General features: G+C 35.0%; 1 protein-coding gene across 1 annotated transcript in view; it reads left to right on the plus strand.

The window, feature by feature from the left end:
- Positions 1-14,680, plus strand: part of ABCA12 (ATP binding cassette subfamily A member 12) — a 165,389-nt gene that overhangs the window by 100,694 nt on the left and 50,015 nt on the right. Inside the window, exons 19-23 of the mRNA XM_054586173.1 lie at positions 1,282-1,401; positions 4,559-4,649; positions 9,530-9,709; positions 10,285-10,600; positions 13,699-13,813. Coding sequence (XP_054442148.1) covers positions 1,282-1,401; positions 4,559-4,649; positions 9,530-9,709; positions 10,285-10,600; positions 13,699-13,813 — 822 coding nt within the window. The remainder of the gene's footprint in view (positions 1-1,281; positions 1,402-4,558; positions 4,650-9,529; positions 9,710-10,284; positions 10,601-13,698; positions 13,814-14,680) is intronic.

The raw sequence follows: 14,680 nt of genomic DNA on the forward strand, positions 1-14,680 counted from the left end.
AGTAACTATTACTTATCTATTGATTTAACCATAATAGCATTTCCTTCTCACTTTTAAAATTGGCTTTAATGATTTGAATTATGAAGTTAATACTTTTAAAATGAGAGAATAAAAGTGAAAAATATGTTTTACCATTTCTTGTTTACTAAACTGTAGTTTATGTAAATATAACATTATTTTTAGGTCTATAAAAATGGACATGAGGGCATCACTGATTTCTAGAATGTTTTTATTGAATTGTATTTTAATACCTTATTTTCTGTATTGACTACACACTTCTATATAATTTTGCATAAATGAAGTCATTATGTAATTATTTTCTAGTGCAGTCTTTATTTTTCTTTCATTTTTGCTTAGTTCTCACCTCCTCTTTTTGTCCCCTCTTATTCTGCTCTTCTTTCCTTGAAAACTAATGAAAGTTAGCATTCAAGGATGTGCCTTTTTATAATTTATGACATTTCTCATCCTTTATAAATTATTAAATTATATATACATTTGTATGCAGAGTTCTTTGGTCATTGTTTGAATTATTAAAATTAGGTTGCATTATAATACTTTTAAATATATTGTTTTACTCGTACAACAATACGTTGGGGGAATTTCTTCCAATTCAATAGCTATAGTCTAATTCATTCTTTTTTGGATTGAAATTTTCATGTCATAGAATTTACTCAGCCAATCTTCAATTGTTGAGTGTTCATTTTATATTAAGAGTTTACTTTTGATTGTTGCTATGTAAACAATGTGACAACAAATACTCTTGGACACATGGCTTTACACATTGGTATTTTTATTTCATTGAGATGAATGTTCATGATTGAAAGATTAAAACTTATCGTATTTTATTTTAATGACTAATGTCAGATTGCTTTCCAAAAAAGTCTGTAACATCTATTTCTACTAGCTATATATGAGTGCATCCTCTTCTTATATCCTTAAATTTTACTGTTTCTTTAGCAGTAAATTTAAGTGTATCATTTTGTAAAATGAACAACTTGTGAGAACTACAGAAAACATGCTTTTATTTTGGCTATAATTTCACTCTGGACATGAAGCAAACCCTAAATTTTCCAGAAATTTCATAAGTGATCTTGACCCTATAAAAGCTGCTATTTAAAATGTTTCGACCATGTGGGAAATTTCTGGCAATATGTTACACCTTTTAGAAGTGTTTCTTTAAGTTATGTAACGAAACAACCTCAAGAGACCTTTTTGAAATATGAGGAAAATACTACTAAACAATACCTGTTTTTTATTTTTATTTTTATTTTTGTCTTTAAGTCTAATGTAACTCTGAGGCAGCTGGCAGAATTAAGAGAAAAATCTCAAGAGTGGATGAATCAGTCACCACTTTTCATGAATTCCTTCCACCTGTTAAACCAGACGATTCCTATGCTCCAGGTAAGAGAGAGTTCTGTCACTCACTTTCGTATGTCTTATAATTCTTTGCGATTTTAATCGCCTTCATTACGGGATTAGGAAGATAGGGACTCAGAATCTATATTCAACAGATTAAAATTCCTCTCCTCCAGAGAGTGGGTCTGAGACAGTATAACAGATCTGTCACTCATGTTCGCAGTCGCCCCCCCTCTTGTAGTACAGCTTTCCTGTGATTCAGAGATAAGCCATCTTACAAGCTGATCCTGAGATGTAGCCAATGGTGTCAATCCGTTTTCCAAAAATAAGATGCTATAAAAACTAGGTAAAATATGCTTATTTATTTATTTCTGTACTTTGAATTATGCTTCGCTGTTTTAACTGAAGCAGATGTCCTAAAATACTAGTATACTGGAAAACAGTGTTAAGTTTGGGGAGTTATTTGGTTAAAACATATGACACTCTAGCTTTGGTTAATCATTTGACAATGCAACTCAAATACAGTGGACACTGGTTGCAAAGTGTAATTTGCTATTCTTGAGAGACGTGCAGGATATTTTGGAGGTGATGCAAATCATATGGAGAAATGTTTCAATCACATACAGAGCTATTGATAATTAAGGATCAAGCAGTTAGATCAGTATCTGTTGGAGAAGAGAAAATTGGCAAGAATGATGACAACACAAGAGCTGTAAGAGAGAAAATCTTGTCTATCAAAGAACTGAAGGAGGCCTTTGGAAGATTGATGGAGCTCTAAAATATATATTTTTAATGCCTTTTTAAATAATAATGCTCAAGAAGTCAATCACAGAATAAAGGATTTGAATCATACAAGTTTGTCAGAAAAATTATAGCCTAAACATTCTTTACTCAGTTCTTGTTTTTACTAACAATTAGTGCATAGCTATAATTACAATCTGATTTTTATTATAAAAAATACATGTTTCTAAGACAGATATTTAATATATTTGATTAACATACAGTAAACTTTTCATCAACCATCTTCCCCACAATTACTATTAAATTTGGTTCTAATTATAAGGACATTCATGTTTAGTGGCCTGTTTCAGTGGATCTCAGAAAACAAAGGCTATTTATTACTTTATTGACATATGTACACTATTGATCTTTCTCCCAAAAACTTTTTTCCATGAACAGATAAAAAGCCTACATATAATATTTCATTAAAGAAAGTTTTATTAGCTAAAGTGGCAAATCAACAAAGGACATGATCTATTCATAATAGTTCTGAAAAGAGGTCAGTTACTAAGAGGAAATTCTATGACCATATCCATAAGGGAATCATCATCTGATGAAAATATCTTTATTCTGTCCTAGACCAAAATACATCATTATTCTTAATTACTAAGGAAAATCTTATTTCTGCAAATGTGCACGGAATTTGAAGTTTCATGCTTTTAGTGCAAGATTTGACTTTTCCATTTGTGAACCCTTAGGCCAATTCCTTAAAATAGTTGGTCTGAAGTTTATGAATCTCTAAAATGGGCGTACTCATAACCACTTCACAGATTTATAAGCATCAGGTGTGTGGAAACATTTAAACACAGTGTTATATATCATAGAGAGGAATGATTGTAAAAGGAGAGATGGGGCAATGGAAATAAGGTTCGATGGATCACCTCTGAAACACAGCTAACACAGTGTTTTGCTTGTTTTAATGCTCTGATTCAATCAGTCTTTCCATGAAACACAAGTTAATTTCTGGTAAATAGTTAGATCTTAAAGGACTCGGATTATCATAGAATATAGCTGTGTGATAGCCATCAGTCTGCATGCTACCAACTACTCTTAGACACCTCAGCAGCTATGAATTTAACAAATTAATTCTATTATTATATGTACGCTTTATTAATACATATTATTCTGACTCATTTATCTCCATGATAACAAAACAGAAGATATTGTTAAGAAAGACAAAATAAGTAATACTGAATGAACTGTCCTCTAAAGGGACAATCAACTTAAGCCTAATTCATATAAAAACTGGGCCATGAATTTACACATAAGATATATAAACATCTCTTTAATCAGGTTGAAATCTCTTTCTTCAGCTTTCCCTTTGGGTCTTATTATGTGTCCTTAGGGGAATTTAGACACTTTCTTTTTAAAAAAATTTTTTTATTCAATTTATTGGGATGATATTGGTTAAAAAATTCTTTAAGTTTCACACGTACAATTCTACAGCACATTGTTTGTATGCCATATTGTGTGCCCACCACCTCAAGTCAAGTCTCCTTCCAAGAGAATTTACACACTTTTGTTAGCCCTAGCCTTGTCTTATATTAACTGGGTGTAATGATAATACTTGCTTCAAGGTGTTATTGAAAACTGAGAAAATCAAGGTAAACTCTATTAGAGAGTGCCCAGCACATGATAAGGTCTCAGTAAGTATTACTTAGAAGTACTTTTACAGTGATAGAAGTTATATCTCCCAATTTTGAAAGATAGCTATAAAAGCTTTTATATTTTAAAGCATTTGTTTTACTTTAAAAATTTAAGTCTTTCCATGGAGTAGAGTAATTTAAAGTTTTATTATCAGTTTATTTTTCCATGTTCAGGTAGTTACACTTATGAGCATATAAAACAACATTATAATAATTTACATTAAACTGTTCTGTTGAGCCATTCATCTCTACTTCACAGAAAAATAACCAGAAGCTGGAAAAGGTTGAATGCTTGCTGAAAGCTTCACAGCTAGAAAGTAGTAGAGTTAATGTACAAATAAGTTGTGATGTCAAATTCCATGTAGGCAACCCAATTTTTTAAAAATTGTTTCTGTTTCAGTTCAACAAAATTCAACAATGAAGCATCAAAATGTTGTATATAATATGTTAGAAACAAATGCTATAATAGCTATGGGAAAAAGAATTGCTAAGTTGAATATAGTCTCATAATGTTGATAATTATGGTCATAACTGGCCATGTTAGTATGCTGACCAATTTGTGTCCATTGACAAGCAAAAGCACAGCTATTCAGGACATTACCAGCCACATACCTTTTCTTTCTTTCTCAAGAATTTGTATGTGGCCCTTTGTAACATGGTACATTCACAATGTGCAGTGATGGTTCCTTGATTTCATGATAGGTATTATTAGAGAGATGATGACTAAACATGTTTTCCTCTTATAATACAACTAATTCCCTATTATAATTTGTTAGAATACCCTAAGGAACCCCTTTGTGCAAGTTTTTATAAAGTTCTCCGTGGGACTTGATGCCGTTGAACTGCTCAAACAGATAGATGAACTCGGTGAGTCTGTATTCACACAACGTTTGTTCACGAGTGGTGTCAGAAATGTGAAAACCACTGTCCCTTATGAGATCTTCTTTTCTTTTTCTTTTGTATTTGTTTTTTTGTAAGAAAAGTAAAATCCTGGATATATATCCATTTTCTTCTGCATTAGTTCTACAAGTAGTAATTATTTGGCTATCCAGTGACTGTAGTTAGTTTCAATAATTATAAGATGATGCATTCTATGTAAGTGCAGCTTTTCCTAAAATCACTGATAGGTTGGTGTGTTGCTAGAAGTAAGAAGATCTTTTAATTTTTGGTAGCTTAAAGAAAAGCAATTCCTTAGGGACAAAAGAAGATGAAATGGTTTATTTCTGGCTACATCTAAAATTTTATATCTACTGGCCTCAGAATCACTTTGACTGAACCAGAATGTAACTAGAAGAGGTTATAGAGTTAGCGAAAGTAAAACAAAGGCAATGCAGAAATTCAGAAGAAAATAAACCCACGTAAGTAGTTGGGTTGGATCCTCCTCTCACGGTCATTTAGAGCGACCAGGTCAAAGAGGATCAAAGGAAACTGCACTCATGCATTCTCTCTACCACAACTGCACCTTCAACCTAAGGGATGCAAGACATCTAATCCAGTCTGACTCACTGTTGCTATGCAACCATGGGTATGAGGAAGGGACTGAGAGCATCAGTAACTGGCAGCAGAAGAGCAAGCAGAAAAACAAGCTCCTTCCTGGAGCTACAGGGACATAATGCCTTAGGTTACAAGCCAGGGGAGAGGAATTATGACTACATTTGTATTATATAATGTATATAATTATATGGACTTTATGATAGCCAACCCAGTTTGATTAAAAAGATATTAGTGTGTTTATTCTCTAAAAGTATCATTTGGGTAAGGGAACAAAATGTCAGGGATCTACTATAAAGTTCTTATATAAATTTTATCCTTCCTAATTTTAGATATAGGATGGAAATTTTAGAATTAAAAAAAATTAAAATAAATATAGTAATTGATATTTGTGTAGTTGTATACATTTTATATGTAACTTAGTATCTAAGGAGGTATACAGTTTGAATTTGTGGATCACTGACTCTCAGCTTTCTTTGAAACTGTCTACCAGTATTTTGAAAGAATCCTTGGTGTTGTGTTAATTCCCCGTGGCCACCAGAGGCCTCTGTTCAACCATGACTTTACCCCTCCCCCACCAACGTCCATATCAAACAAAACATTTCACTTTATATTCTAATGAGAAATTCATTTAAGAAGTTTCCTTCTGTTAAAAATTTAGTTTTATACTGGACAATGAAAGAGACCTGTTTGGGTTCTATGAGGAGGGATTTGTGATATTCACAGCCTTCTCAGTATTCATAATGATCAAGTCGGTGAAAATTTAATTGGCCAAGTGATTTATTAACTTCCAGTTTCATATTTGCCCTTTGTCTCAGTTGATTTCCTCATAAGAAATCATGAAATTGAAGAGCAATTAAATTCTCTTTCTTCCCGGGTAATTACCTGGAATAATATCTTGATCATTTTCTTTAGATTAATGCAGATATCAATAGAGATAGCCCACATAGGTTTTATTTACTTTTTAAAAATTTAATCTTCATCGTAAAGATTTTTTCCATTGCCATTTGGTTTTCTTATACTCCCCCAGCATTCACAACACTGTTGTCCATGTCTGGGTCCTTTTTCTTTTTTGCTCCATCCCTCCACTCCCTAACCTTCCATCCCTCCACCACTAGCTGTCATCTGCTCTCCGTCTGTGAGTCTATCTCTGTTTTGTTTGTTAGTTCAGTTTGTTCATTAGATTCCAAATGTGAGTGAAATCATGGTATTTGTCTTTCTCTGACCGGCTTATTCCACTTAGCATAATGTTCTCCAGGTCCATCCATACTGTTGCAAAGGACAAATTTTTCTTCTTTTTTTATGGCTGAGTAGAATTCCGATGTGTAAGTGTCCCAGAGTCGTTTTACCCCCATGTATTGATGGGCACTTGGGCTGCTTCTATATCTTGACAATTGTAAATAACACTGCAATGGATATAGAGGTGCTCATGTTCTTTCAAATCAGTGTATGGGTTCCTTTGGATATATTCCCAGACATGAGATTGCTGGGTCAAAAGGCAGATCCATTTTTAATTTTTTGAGGTATCTCCATACTGCTTTGTACAGTGACTGTACCAGTTTACACCAATAGTGCAAAAGTGTTCCCCTTTCTCCACGTTCTCGCCAGCACTTGTTGTCTGTTAATTTATTGATGATAGCCATTCTGACAAGTGTGAGATGGTATCTCATTGTGGTTTTAATTCGCATTTCTCTGATGATTAGTAACGCTGAGTATCTTTTCTCAGTGTAATAGACATACAAATGGCTAATAGACATTTAGTGTATTTATTCTCTGAAACTATCATTTGGGTAAGGGAACAAAATGTCAGGGATCTACTACAAAGTTCTTATATAAATTTTATCCTTCCTAACTTTAGATATAGAATGGAAATTTTAGAATTAAAAAAATTAAAATAAATATAGTAATTGACTATATATTGATTAAATATAGTAACTTCTCTTTGGAGAAGTGTCTGTTCAGGTCCTTTGCCTATTTTTTAATTAGGTTGTTTGTTTTTTGGTGTTGGGTTTTGTTTTGTTTTTCTTTCTCTTTTTCTTCTTCTTTTTAAAGCAAACCCTTTCACATTTGTTTCAGTGCTGGTTTAGAGTTAACAAACTCCTTCAGCTTCTTCTTGTTTGGAAACCCTTTATTTCTCCTTGTTTTAAATGATGGCCTTGATGGGTAATGTAGTCTTGGTTGTAGGTCTTTGCTTTTCATCACCTTGAATATTTCACTCCACTCCCTTCTGGCCTGAAATGTTTTTGTTGAGTAATCAGATGCCAGTCTAATTGGTGCTTCCTTGTAGGTAACTCCCTGCTTTTCCCTTGCAAATTTTAGGATTCTCTCTTTTTGTTTTAAAGCCTTGTCATTTTAATTATGATGTGTCTTGGTGTAGGGCTCTTTGGATCCAAATCATTTGGGACTCTTTGAGTTTCCTGGACTTGTGTGACTTTTTCCTTCACCACATTAGGGAAGTTTTTGGTCATTATTTTTTCAAATAGGTTCTTGATCCCTTGCTCGCTCTCTCCTTCTTCTGGTATTCCCATGATGAGGATGTTGTTACACTTCATGTTGTCCAAAATGTTTCTTAAGCTCTCCTCATTTCTTTTTAAATTCTTTTTTTTTTTTTTTTTTGCTGCTGTACCTGGTTGTTGTTTTCTACTTCATCTTCCAAAACACTGATTCTAACCTCTGCTTCGTCTAACGTACTGTTTATTCTCTCCAGCATATTATTTATTTCAGATATTGCATTCTTTATTTCTGACTGGTCCTTTTTTCAGGTCTTTGTTTTTTTTCATGCTGCTGAGTACCCATGTCACCGTTACTCTAAACTCTCTATCTTATAAATTGCTTGCCTCCGTTTCATCTAGTTCTTCTGGAAAATTTACTTGTTCTTTCATTTGGGGTCTATTTTTTTTGTCTTCCCATTTTGGCTGTTTTATACTTCCACCTTAGTTGTTAAACTAATCAGTTGTTAAACTGAGCAATTGTTAATCTGATCAAGCTGTAATCAGCAGCCTGGCTTAAGCACCACAAGGTGGGGCAGAGTAATTCCTGTGAGTGAGGGTATTGCTTCCCCTCAGGCTGATACCATTTAGAGAGGAGTGTTCTGCCTGAGAGTAATGGTTCCTGCAGTATGGGGCATAACTCAATATAGGAACCCTGGTAGCTATGTCTTCAGTTTTCTCCCCAGAGCTACCAACCCCAGATTCTCCTCAAGTGTCTCTAGTCCACTCTGCCCTCCTTTTGCTGGCGCCAATGGTAAGTGGCTGCAAACAAAATTTTGTGCTTTGGCCCTTTAAGAGGCTCTCTACACCTCCAGCTACCCCTCCCTGGCAGACAGAAACCCCACTGCTTTTCACATCTGGATATTATCTGGGTTCCTTTACAGCTCTGATGCTATAGGCTGGTGAGCCTATACTTCTCAGGAGTTTAGACCCCATATTTCCCAGGGGGAACCCTCTGGCTGCTGAAATATTTCTCCCACATATCAGCTGCTGCGTGTGGCAGCCTAGCCAGCCCTCTTACATTTCCTCCACACTCCCTACCAGTCATGCTGTGGTGAGGTGGTTTTGTCTCTCTGTCCTTGGTTGTAAGGCTTCTCTCCAGCTAGTGTTCAGTTGGTTATTCTGGATGATTTCTGTACAATTTAGTTGTAAGTCCAGATTAGTTGTGGAAGGAGGTTTGTGTAACTTGGATCCCCAACATGATTTTTAAATCAAACAATATTAGCAAGTTATGTGTGTGGCAGAGATCTCACAGTGCCCTAAGAAATGATTCTATAGCACAACTTTTTGAATAATATAGTTTATTTGTTCTATACTCTACATAGATTTTCCTTTGTTTATATCATTGCATTCCCATTCCCTGAACTAAGCAGGCATTACTGTTTATTCAAAACTTTCATCTCCAGTTTACAGTTTTTGTCCTAACTACATATAGATAGATTTTTTAAAAATCATTCACTTCTAGTCATTGGTTAATTAAATTGTAGCAGAATACACTTTTAAATTAACTTGTATTGTTGTCCGAACTTGGGTTTACTAAATTTGTAACTGAAAATTCTGCTCAATGAATATTTGCACAACTGAACACATTTTCCAAATTTAGAGTACAAGATCTTTTTAGAGTAAATTCTACAACTTTCTATTATTTATAGTCTAGTTTAGCATATGTTTACTAAATCATTGTTTTGTCTCATTACTACTAGAAGAAACAACATTATCATATAACATTATAACATGCTTTCTGTCTGTTTTGCTTTGCTTCTTCAGATATTCTAAGGCTGAAATTAGAGAACAGCATTGACCTCATTGATCATCTGAACACACTATCTTCCCTGACAGTAAATATTTCCTCCTGTGTATTATATGACCGTATTCAGGCAGCAAAAAGTGTAGATGAAATGGAGAGAGAAGCTGAAAGACTCTCCAAAAGCAATGAACTCTTTGGAAGTAAGTGTTATTCTACTAAAGTTTGAGCTTCTCTTTGTACTAAAATTGGCCAAATTCTTCCCTCACCTCTTTTATCCAGAACTCAGAAAAGTAGTCTTGGGTCAGGGTGGGGGACGTGGTCACTGTCTCCTCTGATGTCCTTAGAAACAAGAACCTTTCATGTAGTCAACCAACCATATCATCCGAGCAGCCTTCAATTTATGTGTAATTTTGTTGGTATGCTTAAAATTAAGACTGAAAAGGATTTTGTAGTTACAGAGTAAAGCTGTTTGTCCTTATAATTATCAAGATTATTCATTGTAAAGTGTGTGTTTTGTTTTTTTATATCAGTAAGTGGCTCAGAGTGAGATATTTAATCTGGCCACTTAGTTTGTAATTATATCCTCAAACTCCTGCTTTGAATATCTGAGGTTGTTACTCCCAATTAGCCATCCTTTCTGCAAATTGGGAGCTGAACTTACTGTCACATTACTACTCAATTGCCTGTTTGGAAATCCCCTATGTGCACCTTCCAAACAATGAATAATGTCAACCATAAAATAACCTTTCTGCTGTTGTTGCCACTTTATTTTTAGGTGTTATTTTTAAGCTTCCTTCTAACAGAAGCCAGCACAGAGGCTATGACTCTGAAGACGTCTCTCTTCCTCCTGTCATAAGATATACCATCCGCATGAGTCTCAAGACCTCACAGACTACAAGAAACATAAGGACTAAGATTTGGGCCCCAGGGCCGCATAATTCTCCATCACACAACCAGATCTACGGCAGGGCTTTTGTTTACTTACAGGATAATATTGAAAGAGCAATCATTGAATTGCAGACTGGAAGGAACTCCCAGGAAATAGCAGTCCAGGTCCAAGCAATTCCTTATCCCTGCTACATGAAAGACAAGTAAGTCTGCACACATTCAGCCCTTGTTAATAAGCAAGCATTTTTTGAGAACTCATTTCTGTCCATTCATTCACATGTATCAAGGGACGGGGATAATATTCACCAGAACTTTGTCCAATGCTTGTTTCCAGGAAAGGGTCCAGTCCACACCATAGGGCACAGCTCCATCCAAGCTGTTCATGGATACCAACATGATGGGATCGATCCTATCAAATGACCCGTGTTTTCTCTATCATACTCCAGTGCCGAATGCATGACTGCATGATTTTCATGTTCCCTGCTCTCTACTGGTCTTACTTTCTCTAGTCAAATGAGGGAGTTAGACAGGACAATCTTAAAATTTTTCCCTACTCTCCCTTAATTAAATATCTGTAAATACGTGGTCAATTGTAAAGAAAATTTTGATGGAACACATCATCAATCAATCCTCTAAGATAAATATTGTGCTACCTAAAACTACATAATATACTATTAGTCCACTTGCTAGGAATCTTTATTTAAAGTGGTTTTGCTGAGTGAACAAAAGATGTAAAGATCATGTTTTTAGACAACTGAATTTGAATGTTCAAGAAACCTGCACGGTAGCACTGAATGGCTGTTCCACTCTGACCACAGTAAAGGAGGAAAAAAAAAATATTAGAGGACTAAGTGTTTTCGAGCTCATTCTCATACACAGAAGCTTGAGGCTGAATATTACTTTAAAGAAATTGTACTCATTATTTAGCCAACTTATTGCATTTTATATACAATTCAGATGCTTCTGGATTTTTTTTGTTTTCCTTGTATTGATGTATAGCTTCAAAAGCTATATATAGATGAGAAGAGGTTATGTAACACTTTGTGCAGCAATGGTAAGGGTAGGCAGATGAGAATTTTGTCAGTGGGCTGCTGATTGTGGAGGCCAGTCAGGACTCTGCAGTCTAAACCATGTGTTAAATGCAGTGACTTGCCTTCATAGTGAAAACCTATGGGTTCAATTAAATGAACATTATTCTGTATTTTCCTGCTCACTTTTTTTTTCCCTTGTCAATTTTGCTACCTGGGATGGTGGGTATGTGGATGTTTCTTTTAAGAGTAAAAGTAATTGTACTGTGCATATTTTATGGAAAAATGATCATAATGCTTTACACATACATATAAACTTTGTTGCATACAAAGTGCTTTCACATATGTTATTTCATTTGTTTCTCCCAAGAACCTCATAAGGTAAGTGGGGGCAGGCGTTATCGGCCATACTTTCCACAGGAGAAAAAGAACATTCAGAAAGGTTAAGTAAACTCATCCAAAGTTGTAAAACTGGTAGTGCATTTGTCCTTAGATTATAAGAGTAGCATTTTTTTGTTCGTTTGTTTATCCTGTATCAAATCTAAAACACACAGTCACTTAAAAGAATCACTACAGGGTTTTATTACTAATGGATGAGGGCTTGGTCTAATACTAGAGCCAGAAACAGCCTCAAGGCTGGACCTGAACCAAGACAAAATTCATTCAGCAAATATTCTTTTTTTTTTTAAATTAATTAATTTATTTTTTCAAATACATTTGTCTCTGCCTACCCCCCACCGCTTTCCCTTGCCCCCTCCCTCCTCCCTCCCTCCCTCAACTCTTCCCCTTTGGTTTTGTCCATGAGTCCTTGCTATATGTTCCTTGATTTTCCCCTTCCCTTCCTTGTCCCCGCCCCCCCTCCCTCCTTCCCTCTTGTCTCTGTTGGTTTCTTTTCTTTTCAGTGTTGCTGGTCTTATTTTCCTTGCATCTTTGTATTGTTGGTTAGGTTCCACTTATAGGTGAGATCATATGGTATTTGTCTTTCGCCCCCTGGCTTATTTCGCTTAGCATAATGCTCTTCAGCAAATATTCTTTAAATGCCTACCCCATGCCAGATAGTTTCCTAGGCACCAAAAACATTGGATATGGTCCCAACCCTCACTCATTCCCCATCGAAAAACCCCTTATGTCTCTGATGGTGTTACACTTGGGATGCTAAAGTGAGAATGAATGATGGTGATGTCATGTTCTATTAATACTTGTATTTTTCATGGGGAACTTGAAGGTAATTCCTTAGCCTTATAGATTAAAAAGGAAATGGCCTTGGGATCTTTCTCCAAATAAAAGCTTCAGTGGAGGCTAATAATGCAAAACAAATCAATTTAGAGTTTCTCTCATTGAAAAACCATTCATTTCCTTAACTCATAGAAAGGTGGCTAAAGCAGGAAACTGTGGTTCTCAAAATGTAGTCCCTGGGCTAGCAGCATCATATCTCCAGGAAACTGTTTAATATGTACATTTCTTATCCCATCCCAGATGTAATAAATCAGAAGCTTATGGGTGGGGCTCAGAAATCAGTGTTTCAATAAGCCCTTCAGGTGATTCTGAGGAGTGTTCCACTTTGAGAAATACTGTATTTGAACTTTCAGGTGTCGTGGGCAGGTCACTCAGGAATATATGTGTGTCCTGATGAGGTCTTTCAGTGACCCTCTAGTTAGCATATTACCAGAAAAGACATTTCTATATCGCTTATGAAAAATCTCCTGATGCATTATTTTAAGGAATCCAAGTTCTTTGTCTGCATTTTAAATTGAAGCCTTTCAGTTTTATTTTATCTTATTTTGGATAATTTTGTTTAATAATCCCTATGAGCTTCCAGAGTAGGTGGATACAGTAATTTGGGAAGATACAGCTTTTAGCTAGATAAACCAATTATCATGTAATTTTAAATTTGCCTTTTAGATAAGAATTTGGTTTAGGCAGAAGGATTTTGAGCCTTGCAATTATATCTATATAATAATTATTTTCCTGGACAAGACATATTAAAACACTTTAAACAATTAGGCAATTTTATCTAGCAATCCAGAGATTTTGTTTTGTTTTGTTTTTATTTTTTGTTCTTGCAGCATTAAAGCAAGGAAATCATGGGCTTACTAAGTCAGCTTCACATTTCATAAATAAAAGATTTATATTAATGATTATTCTCAGTTTTAAAAAGCAGTATAATTTATGTCTAAGAAGTAGTATGTTCTTTTTATTGCTATCTGCAAATATGACATTCATTTTGGTCACTGGATTTCTCTTTTTGTTTGTTTGTTTTTGTTTTTTTACAGCTTCCTAACCAGTGTCTCTTATTCTCTTCCAATTGTGCTCATGGTTGCCTGGGTTGTATTTATAGCTGCATTTGTAAAAAAGCTTGTTTATGAGAAAGACCTCCGGCTTCATGAGGTATGTTGAGAATTTCTTCTTATTATGTATAAGGTATATTTCTATAATAATTAATTACTATGGTTTTCATTTTACCTATTCAAACTCAGAAAGCTGAGTCATACCTTGTGAATTAGAAATATGTTTTATGCATCATAAAAGCAGCTGAAAATGCAGTATTTTGCCCCCCCCCATTACATAGGTGTTATTTATAAGTGTTTCTGAAAAACAAAATCTGAATAATTCTGAATAAAATCTAAGTGCAATTTATGATGCTAAGAGTAAATTTTTGCCCAGAAAGTTATCTATAGGACTTAAGATCTAACAGGGGAAGTTTAAATAATAACAATAATACTATTAAAGCAAGGAGATTATTGGCATAGTAACTAAATGAGCCCAAGTAATGATACAAATATAGATATAGATATACAGTTGACCCTTGAATAATGAGAGGATTAGGAGTGCAGAACCCTGCACAGTCAAAAATCTACATACAACTTTGACTCCCCAAAGACTTCAATCATCCCTTGGTATCCATAAGAGGACTGATTTCAAGACCCCCACAGACACCAAAATCCTCAGATGCTCAAGTTCCTTATATAAAATGTCATGGATCAATGTATACAGCCAACCCCCTTCATCCTCAGATTCCCATCCATGGAGTGAAAATACTGCTTTTGACCCACAGTTGGTTGAATCTGGGAATGTAAAATCCAGTGATACAGAGGGCTAACTGTATATTCACTTAAAAGACATGAACCCATGACGTTCAGACCCCTGTTGTTTAAGGGTCAACTGTAGAGATAGATAGACATAGACATACACATTGACATAGACACAGATACAGACATATAGACATGGACACAGACATAGACACACAGACACAGA

This window comes from Pteronotus mesoamericanus, unplaced genomic scaffold (genome assembly GCF_021234165.1).
Source record: "Pteronotus mesoamericanus isolate MK-2021 breed Mesoamerican mustached bat unplaced genomic scaffold, CSHL_Meso_final contig_90, whole genome shotgun sequence".
Classification (NCBI taxonomy): domain Eukaryota; kingdom Metazoa; phylum Chordata; class Mammalia; order Chiroptera; family Mormoopidae; genus Pteronotus; species Pteronotus mesoamericanus.